This window comes from Lathamus discolor, chromosome 1 (assembly GCF_037157495.1).
Source record: "Lathamus discolor isolate bLatDis1 chromosome 1, bLatDis1.hap1, whole genome shotgun sequence".
NCBI classification, from domain to species: Eukaryota; Metazoa; Chordata; class Aves; order Psittaciformes; family Psittacidae; genus Lathamus; species Lathamus discolor.
In genome coordinates, this window is record NC_088884.1 from 43411310 (window position 1) to 43439131 (window position 27822).

A 27822-nucleotide genomic window follows, 5' to 3' on the forward strand; every position below is an offset into this window, starting at 1 on the left:
TTGGTGTGGAATGAAACTACATTTTGTTCCTCACAGAAGTTTTGAATCTTCAGCAGGTTTCTGAAACAGTCATGAAATAACACTAAGGACAACAAACTGGCACTTTTTTTCCCAAGGTGAAACTCAAACCGGTTCATAGCTTTAACAAAAGAGGATGGAACCAGAATGAACCAGTCTGACACACTGGGCAGTTTTTTTTGTGTCTGTGTTTGTACATGCCATGCATTATATGCCTACATATATAGCAATATAAATCAACAACCAGTGCTAAAACTGGGTATTTTAAGTTGTCTAGATAAAAATAAGGATTGGCCAGAACCACACAGGAAGTTAATATGTAAAAATATTTGAAAGTAAGTGTATTGACTTGAAATTCCAATACATTTCTGAAAGAAAAGAGTTTGGTTCTTCTAAAGACACAAATGAAAGAAAGAGTGCTAATGCAACTCTTCAGGAATACACAGTATTGAAACCAGTTCTCAAACATTCTTTAGTTGAGACTAGATTTGTATCAATTCTGTGCACTTCAATTATACTGCAGCAAGGCACAATTCCTAATTTCAATTTGTTAGAAAACTAGAGGCAAAAAAATCTATCTAATTTAGAGCATTTACTCAAGCATCAAAACAAGGGACTGACTTGAGTGTATCCCAGTGTGAATTCAAATCCTTTGTATTATTGCCAAGGTTTTACCATGTCAAAGGTTTCCTGGATCATTGCCAATTTATCTTCAAATGAGCAGAGACAAGCTTCAGTGCTAGCAGGACAACACCACACCATATCCACACATCTGTGACACCTCTAGTTGGTACACCGGACACCATGCTTTAGCCACGCTTCCATAACCAAGCAGCAGTTAAGGCAGTTTCTGGCACACAAGTGTTAATAGTAAAATTCTACCCAAGCACAAACTGAATGTCAACACCTGCCTGGCTACACAAAGGAGAAGGAAGAAATTACAAGTCCAAAGAGCGCAGTTGCCTATGGGACCCTGACAGCTTGGCAACCACTCGGGTCAAGGCCCTATTCTCAATCACCAGTCGCTCATTTAGGTGTCTCAAAGATTGAATCTGCTTTATTTGTTGCAGGTTCTGCAGGAATCAGAGAAATACGAGTGAAAACGAGGAAAAAAAATCCCCCACATTTATATATGTTTTAAAAGAACTAGAGATGAGCAGAACTGAAAGAAAACTTAGAAGAGACAGTCCTGTTTAAAGTAGATAAGTCGCTGTGAAAGGAAAGTATCAAACAAGTGGCACATTCTTGAAAAGCAATCTAAGAACCAGCCGTGATTAGTCACAGCTTTCCAAAACAGTGCAGGATACATTAACAATGAAAGCTATTCCTGGAATTCTTTACTTAACATCCTAATTGCACAAACTAAATCTCCTATTCAAAAGTCTGTAAATAATGACACATTTAACATATACTTTTACACAGTGGCGCAACAAATGATAGGAAAGTATTTAATTCAAAATTTTCACATATTGCTTATTTAAAAAAGAAAAAAAAAAAAAGGCAATGTATTTGCATTCTTTATTTTTCTAGGCAGCCCAACCTCCCCTAACAGGAATTTACAGGTTGATGATAGAAGCTCACATCCTGTCTTCTACTCTTGGACACAGTTATTTTCCTCTACCACAGTTTGCTTTCTACGTGTTTCACTTCTAAAGACCCGTCAAGGAACCACAGACACTGCGTCCTCCCTTACAACAAACAATCTTGGCCTGAACCCAAGGTAGTTAGAGGCATTGTGGTTGCCTTCTGCTTACATCTGCAGCTACAACTACTTTAACAAAACTATGCATGTATTTTAACAAAAAGTATTTGGAAGTTAATGCCGATTCCAAGCACCAGAGGGAGCTCAAAATTGAGCTTGAAAGGAAACTTTTTATTAATCAATGACAAATAACAAATGTCAAACCAGTGATACTTACTGAAAATTTTGGCATGCAAAAATGTTTCCTATTTCATCGTGTTGCACTAGTTTCCTAGTCATACTTTAATTCTATCAGTTTGGTTGGCCTTGTCTAATATTATATCCAAGGACATAATACAAAAAAAACCCTGCCAAATTCCTCACTTTCTTAATCTTATTGGAAGATTTAACACTGATAAACCAGGAAACTAAAAAAAATCCACGACTGGTTAAAAAAAAACAACAAACAAACAAAAAATATATGCTAAAAAATGATATATTTTCCTTCTGGGATTCAGTTTATATACAGTTGAAAAAAAACCCAGAATTCAGTTGACTGTAGTAAATATTGCTTGTCGGCATCTGAAATCTATCTCCTGCTTTTTCTGAACTGAAACCTGATTATTATTCGCTATAAAAAGGAAAGTTTTTCTTTTGATAATGGCAACATGCTGTAAAACACATAATTTAAAGAGCATGAGATAAGATTTGAAGCAACATTTAATGCATAAGTATCTATGGAATTATATGCTATCATTATTTTTAAGTGAATAAAGTAGAGGGTATCACATCAAAATCATGGACTGCAATTCCATCTTGATTAGATCAAGCTGTGTTCAGCCATCTCTGAATGTTTCTTGTTAGCCAATACATTAATGAACTGTAGGTCTCAGTGCTTTCTTAGAGATCCTACACGTGTGACTGCTTATGCCAGGCTTTGTTCAAGCTATGACATGAGTGATTGTGAAACGCAATTATAACTTAGTTATTTTCTAAAGAAATTATAGAGACCGGTAATACTGCCAGACTACATGTTGCACTGACGTGTATTAATAGTTTAACATGTTAATAATTTACTTACTTTCAGTTCCTCTTCCATTTCAGATATCCTTCTTTCTAGAGCTCTTCTTTCCTAAATTGAAAGATGTGTGTTAAGACCGAACAACGCATTTTTTTAAAAACTACTGCTTGTAAATACTGTGTTAACAGTGAAATACTTCAAGTTTCAAAGATCATACAATCAAAAGCATAGTGTGAACAGGAAATTTGTGATGGCAGTGATCTACAGAAATTTTCTCAATATGGAATTTTGGTATCAGGGGAGGAAGAGATATACATCAAGTCCTACAAAACATACCCCTTCCTTTACACAAATTTAGACAGGTTGTAAGTACCGTTCATTTGGATTTATTTTTCGTAAACTAGGCTTCTGTAATAATAACTTAGGATACAAGAAATGCAGAAAATGATCAGAAACAAAGAATATTAAAAGAAACAAGCACAAAAGCATAAGCTTTCATAGACAAGCAAATCTAGTTGAAACATCTGTCTCAGCACAGTGGGATGTGTCTACACTTTATAAAATGCAATGTAGTGTAGATACACCCAAGTTTACATTCAAGGGGTTCAGCTGAGTACCAAAGTAGCTACATAGACCACCTGCTTCTTCAGTAAATGTTTCCTGAATATTTTCTGCGTTTCTAGTATGGTTTGATTTTTTATTTTTTATTTTTTTTAACCTGAGAAGCAGGAGAAATTATCCTTTGTAGCAAACTTCAGGTTGTTTTGATTACACTGATTACAGTCCCCAAGCAAGCTAATTGAAAGGTAGCTTAGGGTTTTCTACACTATGATGTGGTCTGCAGTGCAGCCACACTACCGTATTTCTAAATGACGTTATTGAGTTTAAACCTGATTTTTAACACATCTAACAGACGAATAGCTAATGCAATGGACTTCAAGGCTTTATAGCTTGATTGCTTGCTGTCCTGTGTCAGTCAATGCAGTGTGTCTTGTTTAAAGCAGCTGCGGTTATCAGTACTCTACATTCAGATCCTTCTAAAGTGTGAAAGGCAAAAGCAACAGATTATTGCGAAGTGGACATATGCATCTGCATACAACAGTGTTATGCAAACAGCAAGCAGCATTGACTGAGGTGTGTAAAACTTTGGTTAGATCATACCGCCCAGTAGATACTGACTCTTGCCGGTCACCTTTCAGATATAAATCATTTGAATTCAGTTTAATCATAGTGCAGTTATACCCCACCATTTTCCCATTTTAGCAAACAACTTTAAAGGTTTATCAAAGTAATAGATTACTGCAGTTGTTAATATACTTAACTCCTTCAAGTTAAGATTTGTCCCATAATGATACTGATGGATAGTAATGGGCATAGTAAGTACCAGTGAGTTAACTGCAGTAAGCGACTAAAAAAAACCCCACACCATCTTACATTAGAATTGTATCAGTTACCTACTAGCTTTGTAGAATAACATGTGTTCTTATATTAAACAGTATTTGACAACTCCTATGATTACCAAGAGACAGATCATCAAATAAATTTCAACATTTCATATATTTAGAAATCATTAGTCCTTTTGATGCATTTGCTTAATTACCATGTTGAGCTTGTTTAAGAACAACTAGTTGCAATAAAAGCCAATCAAGTAAAATCCTTATTTCATTAACTTTATATACTTCACTTTATTTAAAAGAAATATTTAAGTGGACTGGTGTGGATGTAAGATTTTTTGCAAAAAAGTATTGTTCTCTTTAGTTTAACTGGTTTGAGGAATGCCAACAAGATACCACATTGCAGTTTCACTGGGAAGATTTACCAGGATTATTTGATTAGTCCCTGGACTCACAGGGTTTGCAATTTATGCAGTCTAGAATTTTATGATATACTTCAACAACTCTGTAAGGTATGCCAAGGTACATCTGTAATCCTCAACATGAAAAAAAAAAAAAGCATGCTAGTCTCTCAGCTTATAAAATACAATAGCTCATTTGTATTTCTCAAAGCAGCTAAGAGGCATGGGTTTGATGCAGTGAGACTGCGGTACAGGGATATACATAGGTGAAAAATCAACACCAGAGTTATAAAATTATTAAGAAGTAAAACCAGATATATGTAGATGTATATACCTATATATATTTATATATTCAGTACTATAAAAAAATATACCTCTCCATAACCCAAATTCCCAGCTAATGAATTCTAAATTTGAGGGACGCTTGTTAAAGGCACCTACAATTCTGAATTCTGATACAGACTGAAACCTGGCAGTTTGAGTTTTATTGTCACATCATAGGAAATTCTGCTTTTAATGTACTTTCCAGAGTGACAGGTTGTTAATGAAACCATTTTTGTCTATGTATTGCTAGGACCTTGCATCTGTGATTGAGTCTATACCCCCCTTCCCTTGGAAGTTGCCCCTTTCTGGTAAACAGTTCACAAATCACACCATGGATATCCACTTCTGAAGGCTTAACTCAAATTCGAAGCTAGTATTTTCTATATGTTGTTACTTTGCAATTCTGGGCTTAATAAATGCTCCCATTAATTAATGTTCCCATTAAGCTTATTTCTGGAGATCAGACATTGATGACTAGCAGCTGAGAATCCTGCTTCAGTCACTTTCAAAGGGGATGTAACTCCAGATTTTAACAACAAGGGAATTCAGAAATAAATTCCTGTTTTAAAGTCTTGTCTGAAAGGAAATTTAAAATTATAAATACAAGTAAAAATCTCCTAAATCTTCTGTAAAGCATGTTTCCAGCCATATGGCATTATCACTAAGTTCATGTTTTAAACTGAAGTACTGAGTGCTCGGCAGTATGGAACCTATATAGTAATGAGCACAGCCAAATCTATGAAACAATTAAATGTCCACTTGTGTGGCCACAATAGCAAGCAAGAAACCAATTAAAGCTGCTGCTGAAACTTTTCTACTGATGAAATCAGTGTCTACAGCAGGATGCCAAAAGATCTAGGAGAAATAGGTGCTAAAAGGCTGCTACAATTATCTGGAGAGATTATTAAGATAAAGTTAATGAAACTTCAGGAAGCGCCTGAGAGTATTTCTACATCTCCGTGTGCTCTTATAAAATCTACCAAGTGTCTGTTTACACAGCAGACAGGTTTGCAGAAGTAAAAATCATTTTCTTAACCTGAAATACTGGAAAGTAAACATAAAAAGCTAGTGAATGTGAAGTTTACCAAGGATAAATAAATATGTACCGTATCACTTATCACTGTCAAAGTCCCATTTACGCATCTAATGTGTCACTCCAGGATCAGGAGAGAAAAGAACATGTGGCCAGCACCATGAAGGAAACCAGGACCACAATAAAACCAATGTAGTTTGCTTTACATTGCTGTGGATCTACACTTTTATGAAGATGGATTTGAAATGGCCATGAAACTACAGCCTAAAGTTATCATGTGTCTAACTTCTGAAATAGTTCTTGTAGTCTATCCCACATATAGATTTATTACATGGCTCCTTTCCCATTCAATTTAGTGCTGTTTCTGATCCTGATGCCCACCTCTTCCCACACTGCTCACTCATTCTTCCCGCCCGCCCCAGTATTACATTCCCTCTGGAAAAAGTTACAGTACAGGGAAAGAGACAGATTATGATTAATTTTATATCCTTAGCAGGTTTAAGGTCTCATGTCTATGAGGTGAAACAGCAACTTCCTTACCAACAATAACTAGTAGAACACCATGTATGCTTCTGGAAAGCTCTGAGGAAATTAAAGTCTCCAAATCTTGGAAATGGCTTAGAACATGAGACACACTGAATCTGCTTAACCCTCTGGAATGCCAACATTGTTTTGGATGAGATGGAACAGATCCCTGGAGGGCAGCAGGGTTTGGAGCCTGGTTATCATGAACCAACAGATAACCTGAAGGCAATTCTTATAAGTAATTTGATCTCGCAGTATCTCACATTCAGTGCCACTTTGAAACCTAGAATCTCCAAATCGTCTAAAAAATGCAAGTTATGAGAAAGGCTTCTGGTCCCATTAAAATATATCCAAACCAGGGGTTGAAAAACAAACTAAAACAAAGCCTCAACTGCAGTACTTAAGCAAACTTTGGCAGAAACTCACCCTTTTCTCCATTTCCAAGAGTGATCTGTCAGCAAATCTTTCTTGTCTCTGAAACACAAAATTAACATAGACATTGATACTTAACCAACATAGAACTGAAGAAAAAAACAATTCAACTGGACATTTTAGTATTCTGTTCAAAGTATGTTTTGAAAAGTATTTTCAGGGAAGTTAACAATGAAATACAGGAGAATGAACTGGATTTATCACGCACTTCCTCTGTGACCATCCCTGTGTAATTTAATCACTACATAGCCTTTGGCAAATAAGGGTAATACAGTATTTCTACCTAAAAGCATTATAAAACAAACAACTTTTTAATGTAATTCACTGGTATTTACAGGGTACACATGGAAGACACTTACATACTGGTAAATTCTGGCAAATAAGATCTGAGACTAGGAAACACTCTTTCTACAGCAATTTAAGAAGAATTAAACTTTTATGTATGCATCTGCTATTACTATATTCAGCACTGTTATCTGACAGCAGTTACCTGTAACTGGAGAGCACTATTTGCTTTTCAGTTCTAAGACAAAGCTATCTAACTAGCCAGGAAGAACTTGCAGGTTATGCCAACCTGCCAGCTGGTTTATGAATTAATCAATCAATCCTGACTGACAGTTAGAATATAAGCTTAACAGTGTAGAAAGTGTATATCCCAACTCAGCAAAGAAGTCCCAGATACACGCTGGCAAGAATCACTATTACTTAAATAGGTAGCAGGCAGTTTCACACATTCTGTTAATAGCTGAAGACCAGAATCCTGCACAAATTTCTCTTTAGAAACAGGTACTCTTCTTCACTCCCATTTTTGGATAAGAAACAAAGCTGATGCCTAGTACAAAGCAGCCCATAGCCTGGGGTGCTTCTAGTTTGCTGTCCAATTTGTCAGTTAAGTACATGCTTTTTTGTTTCATACAAACCTGAGTGGTCTTCTCCAACTGCAGCTTAAGATCTGTAAGTTCCATGTTGGTATCATGTAACTGTGCTTTCAGTTTTTCATTTTCAGCTAGAATCTGTTCATAAAGCTAAGAGAAAATATTCATTAAAAAACCCCCCACCAAATACTCATTTGGTGAGATTAGCTGAAAAATTTAAGAACTGTGATTTGAGCTGCAAGTAAAATGAGCAAATATATTAATAGTCTAAGAAGCAAAAATCAGTTATAGATTGTAAAGACGTTTAGAATTAGCAAGGACTTTAAAGAACTGTAACCAAGTTTTTTTGAGAAATTAGCAACTTTGTACAGGGAGCAGGTAACTTACCTTACACATATTAAAGAAATACTTGCCACTCTTTTTGCTTCAGTAATCACAGATTAGACACCACAGTAAACTTTGTCAAATTCTTCCTCTATTTTTAAGCATGATCTAAACAAATTTTTACATTATATGCATGTAAGCTAGCAAATATAAAATAAAAGGCTTCACATATGTCTAAAGCAGTTTTAATGATACAATCAACTAAAAAAAATAGTATTTATCATAAAAAATGGATCTTGGCTCCTCTGGATTTTTCCCTTGCCTTGAAAAGTGCAAAAGCCAGAAGCTGTTTTGTAATGTGCATTTTCCTCCAGTGTAGTGGATGCTCTGCTCCTTCATTTGGCTGAGTTGCTCTAAGCAGCATTTGTGATGCAATGTGAGACTGTTTCCAGAGAATTTATGAGAAACAGTAATAAAGTTCTACTTCCCCACCAAAATTATTGGATCATATACCTTCTTAAAATCAGTGCTATCTTCTTTTTCTAGTCTACTGCAGTATGGTTTTCGATCTTCAAGGTAACTCTGTGACAACGACCGCCCTTGTGCTGAATCATAACGATCACTTGAAGACAGGCTGAGGGATCCCATATCATATCTGTGAAAGAAAAGGTCTTCTTATAATTTGTGTTCAAACCGAGACCACTCACTGTATCAAATGTTAGGAATTTGCTGTAACCCAGCTGAAAACAACCAAATGCAATTACGTGCTTTAGTTTAGCCGCTGTCTTCTAATTTGATGCAAATTTGATTTTTACATTCTCTCAGGACTTCAAGATTCTGTATGAAAAGGTTTTCAAACTGCTCAGTCTGCCAAGTTCCTGCACCTTGTATGTCTTTTAAATTAAATTAAAGTATTTAATTCAAGCAGATATTTACATCTTAAAGCACTTTATGTTAGCTTAGGTACTTTAATTATTCTTTATTTATAAAGATCTACTTTTAAGGAATTATTTAGTTTAATTGAAGGATTTTATAAAGGAAATCTCTAAAATATCATCCTAGATGAATTCTCCAGGTTTTATTAGAGAAACCAAGGAGATTTCAAAACCTTTTGTTGTGAATTCTAGTATTTCAGCAGATGTGGCTTATGAAACAGATCTTCAGCAAAGTCTTTATCCTATTCATCACTGTAACACAACCAGTATTAACAAAGTCCACTGTTCACTCTTCATTGATCGTGTGCTGTAGCAGTTCTATTTAACAGATTTTCAGCACAGACAGAACATAATAAAATCAAATAATTTGAAAGGTCTAAAAACAAAACTTTTTTTCAAGGATTGGTATTTCTGCATTGCCTTTTAACATATCTTAAGGAAATCTGATATTCAGAGGGTGTAGTACTTTTCTTGAGATTCCTTCCAAACTTTTCATTAGGGTATTCTAAAATAGGGGCAACAAGATCCTCTTATCTTCATTGCAAAATCTGACTTCATACTGAAAAATCTGCAGGGAACGGTCCTATATCCACTATGGTCTACAGAACACCCGCTTTCAGTGCACTACTAATAGAGAGCCCAGCATATTCCCCAGAATGGAGCAGCCCACCCACACATTATAAAAAATATTTAGTACTGTAGGTTTACAACAGCACATTTTTTCCATACAATTTCAAACAAAGGGTAAATACCATTAACACCTTTTAAAGCTCAACCCCGCTGACTACTGGGGTCAAGCTGAATTTGTACATGAAGAACCTAAAATGAGAATATGTGAACAGAAAGTGTAACAATTTTAAATTAATTTGTTTAAATTGCACATACCTTGACAGGCTGTCACTCTGAGGTGGCAAGGGGTAGAAAGAGAGAAAAAGAATGGATCAAGTGAGTAAATTTATTAAATAAAATATATAACAATCTGTGAATAAATATACCTAAACAGTTATGTTAAATGCACACACTATCCAACAGTATGTATTATCTGAACATTGTCAAGCTTCAATACTGTTATGTCTAGAACAGAAAAGAAATATGTTCTAGAATGTGTCTGCCAAAAGAAGATTGCCAAAATATGATTTACAAAGATGTTAACATTATACCCTAAAAGTCTGGACTGGCCTAAACATTAGTCATTTCAGCAGTCGGTACATTCTGCAATTTGCCTGCCTGTTATCGAAGGCATCAGAACTGTGTTCTCTGAATTCCCTTGTCCTTTTTCGTCTTCTCTGTCATTAGCAATGTTTTGAAAGGTCAACAGAATCAGGACTTCACCTCAAAATAGTAATATAAAATAAGCTGCAAGATCATTGTTTCAACACAGCTCGATGGAAAACAAGCGACTATACCAGTAACATAAGGAAGTACTTATTAGACTTAAAATTAAGTGGCATAATTTCATTTTTTGTATTACTTTCATTCCAGGTGAATCCACAGTCACAAAGTTCACTCACTTTATCTGACAAGCACAATTTAATTAGAAGTGATGATTTAAGAGAGAGGGAGTGCCCTCTAAGCATTACATCAGTCATGCAAACCTTTTTCCCCTCTGGGTGGTCAACACAGATTCACCATTTATTCCAATCATAATAACAGTCTTGAATGAAGACATTTTAGTGAAGGAACACCACTGATATATCCTTCAGTGTTACTCACCTAGCAGTGGCTGAAGCCTTCCCCAGAGGTGTTTTGGTTTTTTGGGTGGTGTGCTTTATTTGCTTTCCCTTTTTAGAAGGAAGCTATTTTTTCAGTGTGCACAGAGCCACATTCTCCACAATACATGCAATTTCCCCTTTGACACCCTGAAGTGCATTTACTACACAGGGAGTATCAAAAGTACATGCTGTAGACTAACCACTCCTAATAAAACGTTATTTTCTGTTAGGGGCATGAATAATGCCAAGAATTTAAGAGACTTCATAACATACATCACAGTCAGGTGGCACACACCTATACATAGGTATCTTTTAAGCTACTGGCCACAAGAAGATTAAATTCCACCTAAGCATGAGCCTTATCTTGCATAATTGCATGTCTCAGTAAGATCAGTGTGAGATTACAGAATTCCACCACACAATCAACGACCTACAGAAATCCCTTTTCCACTGCTTCCTTCTCACCTCAACAAAACAGAGGGAGCTTTGTCCACAGTCAAAACTTTAGGTCTCTCTTTTTACCTTGAAGGAATGCTGTATGCAGAAAAATGTTAAGCTGGTCCTTTCAACGTTCACCTACAATGTAGGACAGCCACTACAAAGAAGAACCATTCCTACATTATTTCTGAACAAATACGCTTTCTAAAGGCTGTTTTTCTTTCCTTCTAGTGGACTCCCCATGGCGCCGTGGGAATGTGAAACCTCCTAAATCTCCATTCCCCTGCTGCACTATAGCTTCCCAAACGGAAAGGCAAGTTATTAAGTCACATAGAGACCATCTTAGAAACAAAATTTTCCAGCTACACAGCGAACAACAAACGAATGGGTGAGGTAAGAAAGCAGTAATTACTAGAGGCAGGAAAACACAGACACAGGCCATTCCCATTCTCCTGGCTGAGGCTGGGAACCTGGGAAGCTGGACAAGAATACCATAATCTTCAGAAAACTACTTCAGAGGCTTCTGTTCCCTGAAAGCTGCTAAGCCCTGCTCCTGCTGCTCAAGCATCATCCAGCTTCCATACCTCACTGAAAGAGCATCACATTTCTCAAGCACATGCCTCTTCTTGTTCCCCTCACTTTTCACAAAACATATTTAAGTTTTACTTTTGTAGCACTCTTCTCTGTCTGCTCTGTTTCCCCTTCAGATTCTGTCAGTTCCGCTCAGTTACAATCTTTGACATATAACTAAAGAGAATTATGAAAAGGTGTGAGTTTACAAACTTTACGTAAAGCTTGTTCAAGGACAAATGATACCAGCAAAGCTATCCCTGTGCATCCCAGTCATGACACGGATGTTCTTTGCACAGTCACAGAACAGAGCAGACTGAGCAGCCACCACTGAAGCAGCAGCACACAAGCAGTGACAAAAAACTAAACCATACATATCCTTACCTACATGACCTGAAATAACACTTACTTCTAACCCTTCTAACCTTTCAGAAGTCACATACCTGGTATCTCTAGCTAAAAGAAAGTTTCAGCCCATTTAATTACAACCTAATCACAGTTGTAGCACCTCATACTGAAACCCAGGTTTCAGGGAAACACTGTTACTTAGAATCCTTCAGCTGCTGAAATCTCTTCTCACTTCCTTATTTTTAAATGGCTATCGTACAACTTATTTCTAAGGCTATCCTCCTAGCAGGACCACCAATTTTCTTTAAGTAACATGGTGGTTTTTGTGTGAGTTGAGGAACTTCTCTGCTCTTGACATTAAAAAGCCTAAAGAAAATTTCATTAGAACCTCGAACTGTCAAAGTGGAGGCAAAGTCTGACATCTCTTTAATTGCCCTCCTTTACGGACAAAGGATCAGCTAAGAAGTAAAAAGGCAGTTCTGAAGGACCAAAGAACAAGAAAGCACAAACTGAAATCTTAAAAGACAGTTCGTTCAGAGACCTCTGAGATAAATAAGATAATAATTTTCTGGCTCCTTATTTTGTCTAAGGTCCTTCAATTTTCTTTGTAGATGCACCCAAGGCCTCCTCTCTTTAGTTTAAATTCTTGAGTTACTGCCAAAGCCTTTGGAATTTTATAGTTACTATCACCTACCTCTGGCTTGTAGCTTCACCAAGCAAAAAACAACAGCAGCACCACATAAGGGAGTAACAGAGAATTTCAGTAGATCTGAAGTTTCTGTCTTCTAAATAGCAGTACATCAAATAATCACCGGAACTGAAAAAGCATAACTACTTTCTGATTGTCTTTCACCCTAATTCTAGTTTTTTTTCATACCTCTCCTTTTCTCTTCCTAGAACTGAGAAGGATTTGTAACCAAATAATGAATTTCTACAATAAAGCAATTAAGATTTGTGTCGAAGTGAAAGCAGATTTAGCAACTACAATACAGAAAGTGCAGTTTCTTTAGGAATTAAAAAAACCAATAAAAATACACTTTTTGCATGGATTTGGGAACAAACTTCCTCTCAGAATGTTCAAGATCTATTCCACTATTCTATTTCTGAAGTGGCAATATACTGCGCTGACAAAAGTAATATATTTAGTACTCAGTTTATCACTAAATAGTTGTTTATCAAACAACTAAACAACGACATAGTTGTTTATCAAAGAGAGGAAGTTACATGAAATTTACAAATTGTTTTAAATCTCTGATAAACCGTTTGTATGCAAAGGAAAAAAAACCCACCACACCTAAATATGAAAACAATGAAATCATTATATACAATTTTTAAGACATAGTTAACAATTATAATAATTACAAGGTTAGGACATTTTCTGCAATTTTGACACCATACTGGAAATTCTGTATCAGATTTGACAAAACTTGAAAACTTAAACCCACATGAAATACTTGTTTTGAAATTTAATTCACTTTCAGTCTGTTTTTGTATTTTCTGCAGCTGACACAAGAGCTTACTGTGCTGCCATTCAGCGAGACCTGGACAGGCTGGAGAGTTGGGCGGGGAGAAACTTGATGAAATTTAACAAGGGCAAGTGTAGAGTCTTGCATCTGGGGAAGAACAACCCCATGTACCAGTACAGGTTGGGGGTTGACCTGCTGGAAAGTAGTGAAGGGGAAAGGGACCTGGGGGTCCTGGTGGATAGGAGGATGACCATGAGCCAGCAATGTGCTCTTGTGGCCAAGAAGGCAAATGGCATCTTAGGGTGCATTAGAAAGGGAGTGGTTACCAGGTCAAGAGAGGTTCTCCTCCCCCTCTACTCAGCCTTGGTGAGGCCGCATCTGGAATATTGCGTCCAGTTCTGGGCCCCTCTGTTCAAGAAGGACAGGGAATTGCTTGAAGGAGTCCAGCGCAGAGCCACAAAGATGATTAAGGGAGTGGAACATCTCCCTTATGAGGAGAGGCTGAGGGAGCTGGGTCTCTTTAGCTTGGAGAAGAGGAGACTGAGGGGTGACCTCATCAATGTTTACAAATATGTAAAGGGTAGGTGTCAGGATGATGGAGCTAGGCTTTTTTCAGTGATATCCAGTGATAGGACAAGGGGCAATGGGTGTAAACTGGAACATAGGAAGTTCCACGTTAACATCAGGAAGAACTTCTTTACTGTAAGAGTGACAGAGCACTGGAACAGGTTGCCCAGGGGGGTTGTGGAGTCTCCTACACTGGAGATATTCAAGGCCCGCCTGGACAAGTTCCTGTGTGATGTACTGTAGGTTACCCTGCTCTTGCAGGGGGGTTGGACTAGATGATCTTTTTAGGTCCCTTCCAACCCTTGGGATTCTGTGATTACATCAACAAAGCAAAATCAATTTATGTAGCTGGGTGACAGTGACAGTTCACACTTTCAATTTATTTCAGAGCTCTTCATGAACACATATCTGATATTATATTGACTTAAAATGAAACCAAACTACTAAAATCTTCTGTGGGAAGTACAAAGCTAGGAGAATGTTCTGACTCCTAAGCCAAGCCCTGATTAGGCAGTCTAATTCTACACTTCACCATCCCACCCCAACACACATCCTTTTAATTATAGCTCATAATAGTAATTTTGGGCCTGTTTTATCACTATTTCACTGTAGTTTTATGAGTCTAATTCAATCAGGAGCACCACAGGGACATTCTACTGAAATGAATTTTTACAGAACGGAATAGGAGTAATTACAGATCTAAGGATAATGATATGTATTAGTGGGAGGAAACAAAACAGGACTACGCATTCAAGTTAATGTGACACAGAAATAAAAAGTAGAGCAAACCAAAACCAGAATGAATCTCTTAACTAAAGTATTTAAGGAATGTTTAATGGAAGCTTTTACAAAAAGGAGAGAAATATCATTAGAGTTTTATTCCTCAGTAATGAAGCTGATTCTGTAATGTGTAACTCCAGTGTTTAGGTCAAGAGAAATACATCCTGCTATACCATTTTATAGTACAGCTTAAGTTATTACTTCCCTTTTAAATCCCTCTTCATCCCACTGTCACACACCACTCAGTTTATAAGGATTTTTTCCATCAAATCAAGCCTATTATACTGTCATCCACCGACTAATAATGGTGAATTAGGAGGTTCTGAAATTCATTTTCTTCAATGGAGAGATCAGGTACATTGTGCTCTTCAGCATTCTATGCTTCATTATATTAACTTCTCATGTTAATTACGCTATTGACATTATTGACTGGGGTTAATTTTAAAACGTTTTAATTAGTGTGCAGAAATTACTGGACATCATTTATCTGAAAATAACAGAGCAGATGGAAGAAAAACTTCTGCAAGGTAGAAACTGACAGCCCTCCAGTAACTTGCTGCAACATGTCCCATGCATAAAGAGATTTCACCTATGTTTTATGGATGTTATTTCTATATAATCAGAATGGAAGAGAAAAAGATCCATTTTAGCCATTGTTAACTTGTTAAAATTTGTTATTAAAGCCTGCAAAGGAAACAGCACTGAACCACAGCCACGAATTATGAATACCTACCTACCTACTGTAGGTACTCTTTTAATTTAATGCAACTGCAACAGAAGTTTTACAATCAATACGTATCTGTTAGAAAGTTAATGAAGTAATAATCTTTTCAAAATTACCTGAGTTTCTTTCTTATTTGTTCCTTCTTCTGAATCAGACTGGTGCTCCTGTTCATTTTCACTCTGGTGAAAGAGGTGGGAAAGGAAAAACAACTGAACTGTTGAAAGCTTACAGAGATTTTAAGGCATTCTAGACTTTGAGAAAATCTAAGAGCAGTAGAATTCCACCCAAATCAAATATACAGAGAATATATGGTGAAAATTCTTGAACAAGTGCATGTCTGCAGTACCAGAAAGAGAGGAAACAGAACTCTGCATTTGGCTTATGAAAATCTTGCTTTTACAAAATTTCATACTGATCCCATGACAAAGACGTAAAGGGAATTGGCTGAACCATCAACTATAACCCTTCTAATCTGACAGAGCAGTTCTTTCAATTTTAAGTACAATTTCTGTCACAACTGTAATGTGCCAGAAAATTATTCTCATTCTTACAGCTTTGGGTTGCACGCAATACAAAAGGGTTATTCAATGATTATTTTTTCCTTAGATTATGTTTAATTCCTATTAAGTTATGGTTAATACAGTATTCTAAAGTCCTTTTTAGCATTACCAGCATAACTTAGACTTAATTTTGATTATGCTCCCAAAAGCTTCAAAATAGATACAAAGAATATATAACTTGAACAAGCACCAGTTTTTCCAGAATAATTAATTATATGCTGTATTACCCTAAACTATTCTCTGTGTTAAGAATAAACTGTACACATGCCATATCACTACAAGCTAAGGCTATAGATCAGCAGTAGCAGTTGTTTACTTACATCTTGAGTCCAAAAAGAAACTCCTGTAGATCGTCGTTTTTCTCTTGGTCGCCTCCTTTCCCTTATCGACTTAGGCTGTGACTTATCTTCTTCCTTTTCTTCCTCTTTTTTGCCCCCTTCTGTTAATAACAACTTTCTTAATCATTTAAGTATTACAAAATCTAATTTTTTCTGAAAAATTTCAGAGACAACTATCAGTCTTTAAAATGTTTACAAGTATTTTCTTGATCTGAGATAAAGTAGCTAAAGAGCTTCTCATCACATACAGGGTTTGCTGTAATACGCATTCCTCAGAATACAGCTCTATAATACTATAAATATTGTTCCAATTCTTGAACATCAATTGCAAAATACTAAATCCATCTCAGCCACCTGAACAAAATGTTTCAATGGGACAGTAACACACTACAAATTGTACTTAAAATTCAAGTTCCCAATCTGTCATATAATAATTCAAACATCTGTGTCAGTAAATGTAGAAAAGTACAAAATGAGACAAGGTAATTCTTCACAATTCTTCATCAAACAAAGCTTTTTTGATTGCATCAAGGATACTAAAAACCAAAAACTTTTAACAATTCTGTTAAATCCTCCTTGGAGTCCCCCATTTCATTACAGTCCTCTCCAGTTTTATCGAAGGAACAATAAAATTGGATCCCCTAAACTACATTAATACTATATTACAGATTCCCCTTTTCTTTAAAAGAAATGCGACTGCAGTTCAAGCCCAACGTAGTATCTCAGGATTGTGTTTGTTTCCCTATATGTTTACAAGTAATTTGTACAAAAACCACCCGATAAACCAAACAATCAAAACCAAACTTGCCCAATCCAGTTACTTGCCTATTATCATGCAGTCTATTCAGTGTGCTGTTCTTTCATTAAAGAAGAAAACCACGGATTTGAGTTCAGACAGAAGCATCACTAAAAATGTGACTTTAGCACCACTAGTCTTTAGAGGTAAATAAACAGTTTAGTGTGAAGCAAGATTTAAACAGAAAAGAAGGAAACACAAATATTCCTGGTGCATATACACCTTCCCTAATTAAAGAAATGATGATTTTACCTCAGACGGTAACATATTTCTCCTCCTACAGTCACAATTTGAAAAAAAGAACCTGCTGTAGCTAATATTTACTCATGAAAATAATTTCTAAGAACAGTCTAGAAAGAGTTTCCCAGAGTAAGCATGCATTATTGAAGAATCTTAATCCAAATTTCAGTTCATGGTAGGACACACAGGGAAAAAAATCAGGAAGCATAACCCTGAAGTTTAGCTCCAATAACTTCCTCAGAAAATACAAGTCTAGGGAATATGGCAATACTTCTATGTAGTTTATGGAGATCTGATCAATGGATCATTTAATCTGATCCTCTGTATAACATAATTATAAATTTTAATCAGTAATTGTGTTCAGGTTACTGATAAATGACTTGAATCAGTCATGTCGACTGTGTCATGCCTCTGAGACAGAACAGGTAATCACACTGTTATCTGTCAAACCTGCCTCTTTTGACAGGCAGCTGATCAGGCACAACATCTCTGAGAATTATAGCATGTGATTCATATTTGCAATAAGAGCAAAATCTCTGTGATGTCAAAGAAAAGCTTTTTTCTGACCTCTGAATCACACATCTGATCCTCAGCTTAAGGTTACATGAATCCAGTAAGTACTTAAATGTATGGTTCCATGAAATATTCTGAGCTACCACTGGAAAAGTCTTCTTCCCTTTGTTTTCAGCTGCTAATGAAACCTTGAAAAATTCTTAAAGCATTAAAGCATTGTTCCAATCCTCCAATATGGAAGGACTGAAAAAACCCTCAGTTATTTAATCAAGTAAAATTCCTCCTTAATACCTGCAAGTATTTAAACTCTGAAATGTGGTATCTTATTACAGCTGATGTGATAAAGCAGAAATGAAAGCATTATGTGGATACCCATGGCAGTATATTTGACATTTCTAAGATGCATCAATGGAAAACATAGATTCACATAATAATCAGCTGCAAAACACCACTAAGTACAGAGAATCATTTTCCTTTTTATGTTCAAGTTTTGGAATTTCTTGTAAAAGTTGGGAGTAAGATACATCTCCAGTGGTCTTACATATCACACCCTATTTTGAATTACCTCTAGAAGCATATGCTGCCCTTTGTCAACTAAACCAGAGAAAAAAACATAACCCTTCACAAACAGTACTCCTACCTCTCTCGCTTTCCTTTGTTCCACTCCGAGAATAGGCCGAAGTTATACCTATAAGGCTGTTTGGTCTGTTTAGTTGACTTGAACTTGAAAGAGAGCTAGTGGAGGTGGAGAGCGAAGAGGTGGTTGATGACGAAGACGTTGAAGTTGAAGTTGGTCTATAGCGATGATATGGCTATTCAGCAGAAAAATATCAAAATTAATTTACCAAGATCAAAAAAGAATTAAAACATAGGATATTGAAACATTTACCTAGATAAGTAATTCTTATAGTAGTAACAAAATTATAACATCATACTTGGGAGTTAAGATTCATATGATTTCTCTACCTAAAGAGACTCATCATGAAAATACCTCTTCAACAGTTCGGGAATATCTTTGTCTATAATCATCATCTTTAGTTTCAGATTCTTTCTTTTCTTCTTGTTTTTCTTTGTCTTGCTTTTCTTTCTCTTCTTTTTCTTTTTCTTCATTTTCCTGTTCTCTGGTTCGTGTGGGACGACTTCTTCCTATAGTTTTTTCAGCTTCTTGAAGATCTGTCAGTGTTACACCCTGTGAAAACAGCAGTTTTCAGCATTTCAGCAAATGTTTCAATGTATCACTCATATTAATGTAGATGATCACTATTTTAATGACAAAATTCAGCTTAAGAATATTAATTCTAACTATAAGGAAATAAATTTTACCTGTATGTTCTACCTGTATGTTTTTCTCTTGAGCCCTGGAGCCAAACACCTCTTTTTGATTAGTACCAAGTGTTTGCTGCAATGTGGTCTACCACAGATTCTCCAGCAACACAGTTCTTAGTTTCTTAAATTTGAAAAAACATCAGTAAACTACAAAGATACAGACTTGGCCTTAACATCCATAACGATGATGGCTGGAGTATTTTTTTGTGCTGTTTCATCTGGGACTATGTGCTGATTATTCTCAGTTTGTCAGCAGACACAAGAAGAGAAGGGTAGAGATGCTCCAGAGGATAGCAGCTGGTAATTGCTTCACTGCTCAGAGTGTTCAAGTACCATCTGAAGATTTTGCTACTCTCACATCCTCCCCTGTGTTAAGATTGCACTGGCAATCAGTATGAGGTAGATCTGACAGAAATTGCAAAGAGCAACCAAATGTATCAGTACGTAAACTAAGAGAGAAAGGCTGAAAGGAGGCATGCTGTGAGATTCTAGATTATTAGCAAGTAACAAAAACCTCTTCCTTAGTACTCCTCCATGTCCACAGAAACTAGGTTGAATGTATTTGTCATGGATCTTATTAACTAGCCATATACTGGTCAGCTCAATCACATTTTCTGTAGTAGTCCACGTACAGAAAAAAAGAATGAGAAGTGGAAGTACATGAAGTATGCTAAGCCTATTTCTCGAGTATTAAGTCTTCAGTCAGAAGCATATAACTGCTGGTTCTTCAAGAATTCAAAGTGTTAAACATCTATATAACATCAGATACAATTACTCAAGTAAGCCATTTTACCACCATGCAACCAAAATCTTCCTTTTAGTGGAGGAGCCTGTGCTTTCAAATTTATTAAATGACTCTTCAGTGATTAGAAAAAGCAACTTTCAGTACACAATGAAGGTCGTAAGTCTTGCAGGAAAGAAAGGGAAAAAAAGAGGCCAAAGAGGCTTTATTTTATCTGGGATAAGCTGTTTAATACCAGGAAGACCCATCAGTTTATCTGGAGCTTTACCGGGAAATTAGAACTTCACTGTACTCAGGGAGCTACATAGGGATGCTTCCATAAATGTGAAAGCTTCAATGAAACTATACCTGTGTAGATCTTCTAGACTGTCTTGCTTGCCTGGATCTAGCTTTTCTTTGGGACTCTGACTCTTCATCCCGTACTGGAGTGAGGTATGATCTAAAGAGTTAATTACAAACAAAATTGGCAAACAATAACTTTTGTACAAACGTATTAAATGGTCAGAAAAAAACCCAACAACACAATATGACTGAAAACCAAAGCAGTTAGAAGAAACTCTTTATATAAACCAGATTACATCCATATCATAATCACCTATTCATCAAGACTGCAGCCTTAGAACTCAATTAAAATACATCGTGGTTTTCCTACTTAATTTAGATTACTTTTTACCATTTTCTCTAAATATAACCTAAGTTTTTTTGGTATTTCAGTAGTCTACTAACACAACGGTATAAGACTTCAGAGTCAATTACACATTTATACATAAAATATGTGCGTGTAACTAAACTTGCAGGCATTTAGAAAAAACTATACGTATTGCTAATGCCAAAAATCTAATTATAACAGCTGTTGTACCAGAGATTAAAAGTCCTTGAGGAGGTGGTTACCATATTTTCACATGAATCATCCATGCTTTGAGTAATCCCACTCCCTTTGAAAAAGCTGTGCTTAAGGATAAATCCTCATGAACCTCCCCCCCCAATCCTGCAGAGTAAGCAGGTAATTGTAATCAAAGCCAAAAGGCTACTAGAGTAGACATACAAGGTCTCTAAACCAATATTAAAAATGAGATAAAGAATATAGCTTCTTCAACTATTCCAAAAGGATGCACCATTATATGCTTCATTACTGAAAGTAGTTTGTCTTTACTTTTCAAATATTCTTTGAAGTACTATTTCAAACATACTTTCTAAATACACAGTTTCAATCTGTCAATATGGATTAACTAATTTAATTTCTAAGGAAAATACTTAGCATATAATATTTCATATATAAAGAAGCTTTTCATTTGCATATAACACACAAAGATACACACACGCACATATATATATATGTATCTGTATATATACAGATAGATATGCAAGTGCTGATACTTAGAGCACTATCTTTCATGTGCATGCAATAATTACTTCAGTTTTGCTGATTTCTCAGGTTTAATGGGTATTTTATATGCCATCAAGAATGCATCTGTAATAGTATATGACACAATCGGCCCAGAGCCAGATAAAAACAAGACATTTCAGGCCAACTGCTGGTATATAAAACATATATAGTTTATGAGCATTAGTATACACGCACTAGTGAGAGCAAACAAGACAGCAAAAGCCTTAATTCTAAATTTCTTGCTTTTCTAGCTCATCTGAAACTGAAACAGCATTTGCATTTTAAAATTGGGACCACTTCTGAAATAAAAGATGTGTTTTGCTGATTTTGCTTTTGATGTGTTGGGTTCAGCCAAATTTTGCTAGGAAAATACCGGTTCCAACTATGGTTGTTACTGGGTTGGAAGCATGTGTGGGCACCTCCTGAAGCACAGCAGAGAACTAAAAAATAATCCCCATTTCAGAGAATTTATTTCGTCTCAGTTTTGGGTATGAAGACTATAGAAAACATTATCCCAAATAGGCCTAAAACTATGAGAAATGTTTAAAAGTTATTGCTGTCTTAAGTCAACCAAAGGAATGCGGGTTTCTTCTGTACCCATGAACACCTTCATTATCTCCGTGAACATAGAGATGCCCAAACCTGGTACGGATGCAAAAGCTGCATTTCAAAACTACTACAGAAGCAGCACAGAAATCTTGCATTTCAGCAGGAGGATTAAAGGCTAAACATTTATAAATATCTGGAAAAAGAAAAACCCAAGGAAAGCTAACAGGAATTAGCAACTTTTGCTTCCATAAGTAGCAGGTAAGAGCTCTTTACAGAAACATAAATATGCACCAATCTTAACTCATCCTCAATGTAACACGAAAAACACTGTATTTTTAGAATAACATTTATACCATCTTCTTACTCATTCTTCATACTGAACAGCTCTGAAACTATTGCATTTACAACTGCATATTATGTTTCAAGTAAAAGAGAGCCTAAATGATGCAATGAAATAAACAGAATGTGTTGGGTTCAATACTCCTTTATCAGTAGCGCCAGGCAGACAAGATGACTGAAAAAATGCTCTGTTGTACCATATTAGCATACTGCCAGTGGCACAGTAGCTCAATCAGCAGCAATGTACTTGTAGTAAGTAATCAATTATTGATTTTCTTATTTTTAATTCCATGTTTTTATACAGTTCCATTATGGGTATATTTAGGAGGACTCATTTAATCTATTACAGAAATACAAATATGAAAGTACCATATACCACATGAGAACCCAAGGCCAGTCAGAAATTACATGAATGGTCTCTACAGTACTAAGCTCTTACATAAATTGAGGCACATTGCTAGTTGCTTCAGTACACAGCAAGCAGATAAGACTGCTTTACATACTGCACTATCCAAATTTGTGGTAACCAACACATTCCTTGAAATAAGAAAAGAAGAAAATTTTTGTGGAAGAGCAACATTACTCTTAGGACCTTTACACACCTCCGTCTCTCCCTGACCTCTGATGTTGAGGACACAGTGCCAGAAGTAGCTGTAGTCATGGCTGTGGTAGTGGCTGTAGCATTTACAACAGATGGTGCAACAGGAACGGTCACTGCTGTAGGAACACTGTCCTTTTCTTTCTCAGTACTATCCTCAGCCCACAAACGATTTGAGGTACTACAGCATAACAAGCAGCAACACAAAAAAAGAGAAAAGGAAACAGCTAAACAATGAAAGCACTTTACTAAACAACTAATAACATGTAAATTGAGGGATGGATTTTTTTAAAAGCAAACTGAGAAATGTCTCTACCATGAAAGCTCAACTTGAGCTGTTAAATTGAAACCGTTAAGAATTAGCAGTTCGCAGTAATGGAACTTTTATTCTTTGCACCCTTCTAACATTCGATTTAGTCTTTTATACCAATATGGCAGTCACTTTACAGTAGAAAGCCATTCACAATTTTTGAGCCAAATTGTATAAAATCAAAACAAATTTAACAAGAAAGTGAAAAAATCCAGAGCCCCAGGATCTACTAAACAAGAACGCATGCACAAACATAAGCACACAATAGACCTGACAAAAAAAGAAGACAAGAAGTGTGCTGGTGCCATTACCTGCTTTGTACACCTGCTGAAGTAGAACCCGTTGTACTCTTTGTAGTAGTGTTTGCGCTGGCAGGCAGTGTTTTCTGAAGACCAGCAGAAGAGGTAACTGTTGATGCAGTACTTGGAACATTAGAACTAATCAAATCATCCTGTCTTCTACCAAAGGAGCCACTGAAGGAGAGACATGTACAATGGATGCATTTGTATTAAGTATCTTCGATCATTAAAATATCACGAAGCTGTGAATTATCCAATAAACTCCTGCCTACATATTCTTGTGTCTCAGTTGAGTCTCAGAAAATTCTGAGGCAAAAGAGCTATGTTCTTCACTATTTCGTTGACTAGGACTTCTAACTTATGACATCAGAGGGCAGCAGAAGTATGCCTTAGTCCTGACCACTTCTCCTCACAAAGAGAAGATAAAAGAATCTCACTGATTTGTGTATGACTGTCTTAATCTCATCTACAGAAGTACACATGCAGATGGGGCCCCCAATATCCCACTTTTAAACCGCTGTTTCACCCACACTGAATACCTCAGAAAATGCAGAATTTTACTCCACAGCTTGTCAGAAATGTCGTCAATATCACTCCTCTTATAATTTTCAACCAATTAAATGTACTGCTTTTTTTTAATCATCCCCAGAGAGATTAACCTCCCACTCAAGCTTTTCCCTTGCTTTTCAAGTTGTAAAGAAGATACAGTGGTTTCCACATTTTTATCCATTGATTCTTCCTGAACAAACTTTGTATTACCAAGTCAGGATGTTTTCCCATAACTAAATCTCAGAATCACAGTTAGGACAGATATAACATCATATTACCGACTGCGAAAGATTTAAGGAAAGATGCTTCTTTCTCATTCTGCAGTTGGTAATTTTTTCTATTACTATCAATTCTATAATGACGAAGAAAAAATAACTGTACAAGAACAACTAAGAAAATACTCTGTTAAAGCACCACATGCCATTAAAAGTGATGAGTACGTTTTGTTTGAAGACTGGAGTATAAATATTGATTAAAGCTAACATGCAAAGATTGCTCTCATACATCAACTACTGATATTTTCCATCCAGAACCGGAAATCTGTGCATTATCTTTCTTAAACCTAAGGTTAGGAAATTGAGGTTTCTTTTAAGACAGGAGGTTAACAAAGATGTAAGACGCATTATGCTGTGTATGAAACAGCCTGTCTACATGCCACTGACAACATCAATGTCAAGACTAAATAAACATTAAGTAACACGTACATCAGCAGTACGTATCAATATGCAGCTTAGCTACCTCAATCTTTTCTTTTTGATCTATTCAATTTAGGTATTCATTGCTCCACTAATTCCAATGAACAACTTTACTCAAATAGCTACACTGAAACTACACAATGGAGTAAAGTCAATCATGTCTGTATCTGCAGGATAGGATTCCTTCTGAGAAAATCCTGCAAGACAGGAATCGTGCACAACTGAAAATTAACTTCATTTAGTCTGTTTTATGTTTGCATTCTAGGATGCTAATATTCACCATAGGGATGGCTATAATCTATCACTATGGAGAGCAGCCCAAGACCTCCAATACTGGTCATGCAAAAACCTGAAGTCAACAGAGACAACATTTTCCCCCTTTTCTTTTCAAATACCAAGCAGAATTATTTGTATTCCAGCATTTAAAGTAGTTATCTTTGGTTACTGAACTAACCTGGAAAGAGTCAAATGAACCTCAAACTGAACTAAACAACAGGAAAAAGAAAGCATATAATTTTAATTATATAGCGGTTGCTGCAACACTCTAACTTAAAAAATGGTGTGGCTTTTAAATCAGCATGAGCACTGCATCAGCATAAGTACATACTTTCAAATTATTAACAACATTTCAACATGTTAGCATTCAATTTCAAACTGTCCTTATGAAGTGATTCAGCACTTCATTTATTGTTTTCTTTTTATAAATTGTAAGCTTATTTTGATAAAAAAAAAAAAAGAAGCTAGAAGAAAATCCCACACCTTCTTTGATAACTTGTGTTTAATGATGTAGGACCTTCATTCAAACTGTTTTTCTTGACATCTTCCTCCCATTTTCTCCTGGTGTAGGAACTGCCACCACGTATTGAGCTAGCAGACAAGTCCCTGTAAAAAAGATTTTAGTTTAGCAAACTTGTATTAAAGAAGGCTGCTCTTGATGTGAGCTGAAAAGGCATTTCACATTAAGGATTAAAACCCTGGATAACACACTTAAACAGAATCATGTGGACCAGGAATAAAATGACCTTTATGGACAATAATTTCCAAGCTCCTATGGAAAAATACTACAGTCATGCTAATACTGTCAGAAATATAATAGAAAAGTAGCATTAAAAGAAAAACTGCTAAAGAGGATCTAATCATCATCAGCCAGAAACTGATTTCATGGGCTTTTTCATTCTTTGATGTTATAAAAAGTTCAACAGCTGACTAGCCTTTAGAACGCATGATACTGTAGACCAGTATAAACAGACCTGCAGTGGCCATTCCTGAGTGGCCTGCCATGTATCACTAGCTGACATTACTTTAGTCATAAGGAATTTCCAGCCTGCTGTTGCAGTTTATAGCAGAAAGAAATAACCTTGCAAAAGTCTACTTAGAAAAAACACCCTGAAAACTGAGATGAAAAAAACCTGAATTCTAATAAAAATGTCAGCTCAACATTTAAACTAAAGTTCAGACAGAAGGAAAAAAAGTCTTTCACAAAACTATACCTAAAAGGCAGCCAGGTGTGCAAGGTCAAAATAAAACAATGTTTTGTAAAGATGTATTTTATGTTCAGACACCTATGGCCTTCACAATGTACCTCTTTTTGCTCAAGAATTTATGCTAGCACTTTTTGCTGCAGTTGGAAATAACCTTAGAAAATGATCAAACACAGGCCAATGTGTTTTTTTTACTACCAAAATGTCTTTTCCACCCATGTCTTACCACCAAAGAAAATGAATTCTGAGGTATGATCTGCCTTTGAAAGGTCCTGCTGAATGACAAGTTTTTCATAACCACTGAAAGTTTCAATTTGCCAGGACACTACATACTTCAGCACTTTTGCTGTAGCACTGGCTACTCGTCTGAGGCCGGAAGTCTGAGATTTGTTAACCTAAAAACCCAGCCGGGATTCATCTTGTAAGTCCATTACTCACAGTGGGATGTCAGCTGCATTACACTACATCATCGATAAGCTACACAAGCAGGTGTTCAGACAGGGAGAACAAGAACTCAGCCTATGAGTAACAAGGACAAAGATCTGGGACAAAGGCATAAACCTCAATAATTTATTAAGGCACCTGTAAGGCAGATGGTTAAATTCTACATGTAAAGAAGGTCAGGCTAAATGTCAAAGATCTCTTACGGCTTCAGGGAAGTAAGCTGGGTTGTCCGCCACATCATACACTAGGCACAGTGCTGGTGCCTAAACAGGCTGGCCTAAAAGCAGGCGTCATCTCTGGTTCACCAAGGAATACACAAAGTTCTCATGTCAACTGTTTGGTCAGCACTGGGACTAATGAGACTGATGACCCAAGTTCACCCAATGCACATGAGGAAAAACTTACTACCGCTAATGCCTAGTTTTGGAACTGTGTCTGTGAACGGTTAAGACAGGCACATCAAGGACACAAACCTCAACACTGAGGCAAAATTTAATCCTTTTGTTACAAGCGGTAACAGCTTCTAAGAAATAAAACTGCAATGAAATATTTATCCCAATCTTAAGGTATCATCTAGTTAAGACACTTGTAGAGAACAAGAGTTTTTGAGAAGATCTCAAAAGAACAAAAATTGGAAAAATGATGTCTCTTATAAGCAAACCCCAACTGACAAACTCAGCCTCAAAGAATACAGTACTCCAGAGAATGATAAGCACAAACAGAAACTCCAAACTGTTCTGTTATAGACATGCAAACTAAAGAAATCTGGTGAAGTAACATAAGAGATGCTACTTAGGGGAGCTTGAGAGCTAGAATATCCCTGTTTCCAAACAGAATTTGTCACCCAGGGACTGAACTTCAGCAGCAGTATCCTGCAAGCATAAGAAAAAACAGTATTTATCTTGTGTTTGTGCTGAAATGAACCATTCCCAAGAGCAGCAACAAAGAATCTCCTCTTCAGACAGAAGATTTATCAGTCTTACAGACAATGATTATAACAGCACATTTTGAGCAATGAGAGTATTTTCAGTTCACATCATTCAACATTCAGCTATCTAAATTTGATCCAACAGAAATAAGGCATTAGG

General features: G+C 36.3%; 1 protein-coding gene across 4 annotated transcripts in view; it reads right to left on the reverse strand.

Annotated features, from left to right (window-relative positions):
- The window catches only part of PPP1R12A (protein phosphatase 1 regulatory subunit 12A), a 120149-nt gene that overhangs the window by 5987 nt on the left and 86340 nt on the right, over nucleotides 1-27822 (reverse strand). The window contains exons 12-25 of one of the 4 annotated variants that reach the window (XM_065669434.1): nucleotides 25569-25691; nucleotides 23578-23739; nucleotides 22961-23137; nucleotides 20432-20522; nucleotides 19007-19204; nucleotides 18656-18827; nucleotides 16449-16567; nucleotides 15685-15747; nucleotides 9849-9865; nucleotides 8542-8683; nucleotides 7750-7854; nucleotides 6824-6871; nucleotides 3882-3912; nucleotides 2781-2831 (exon numbers count right to left, since the gene is read on the reverse strand). In XM_065669434.1, coding sequence (XP_065525506.1) covers nucleotides 2800-2831; nucleotides 3882-3912; nucleotides 6824-6871; nucleotides 7750-7854; nucleotides 8542-8683; nucleotides 9849-9865; nucleotides 15685-15747; nucleotides 16449-16567; nucleotides 18656-18827; nucleotides 19007-19204; nucleotides 20432-20522; nucleotides 22961-23137; nucleotides 23578-23739; nucleotides 25569-25691 — 1480 coding nt within the window. In that variant the 3' untranslated portion in view covers nucleotides 2781-2799. The other 3 variants (XM_065669426.1, XM_065669439.1, XM_065669443.1) reach the window with 3 other exon arrangements.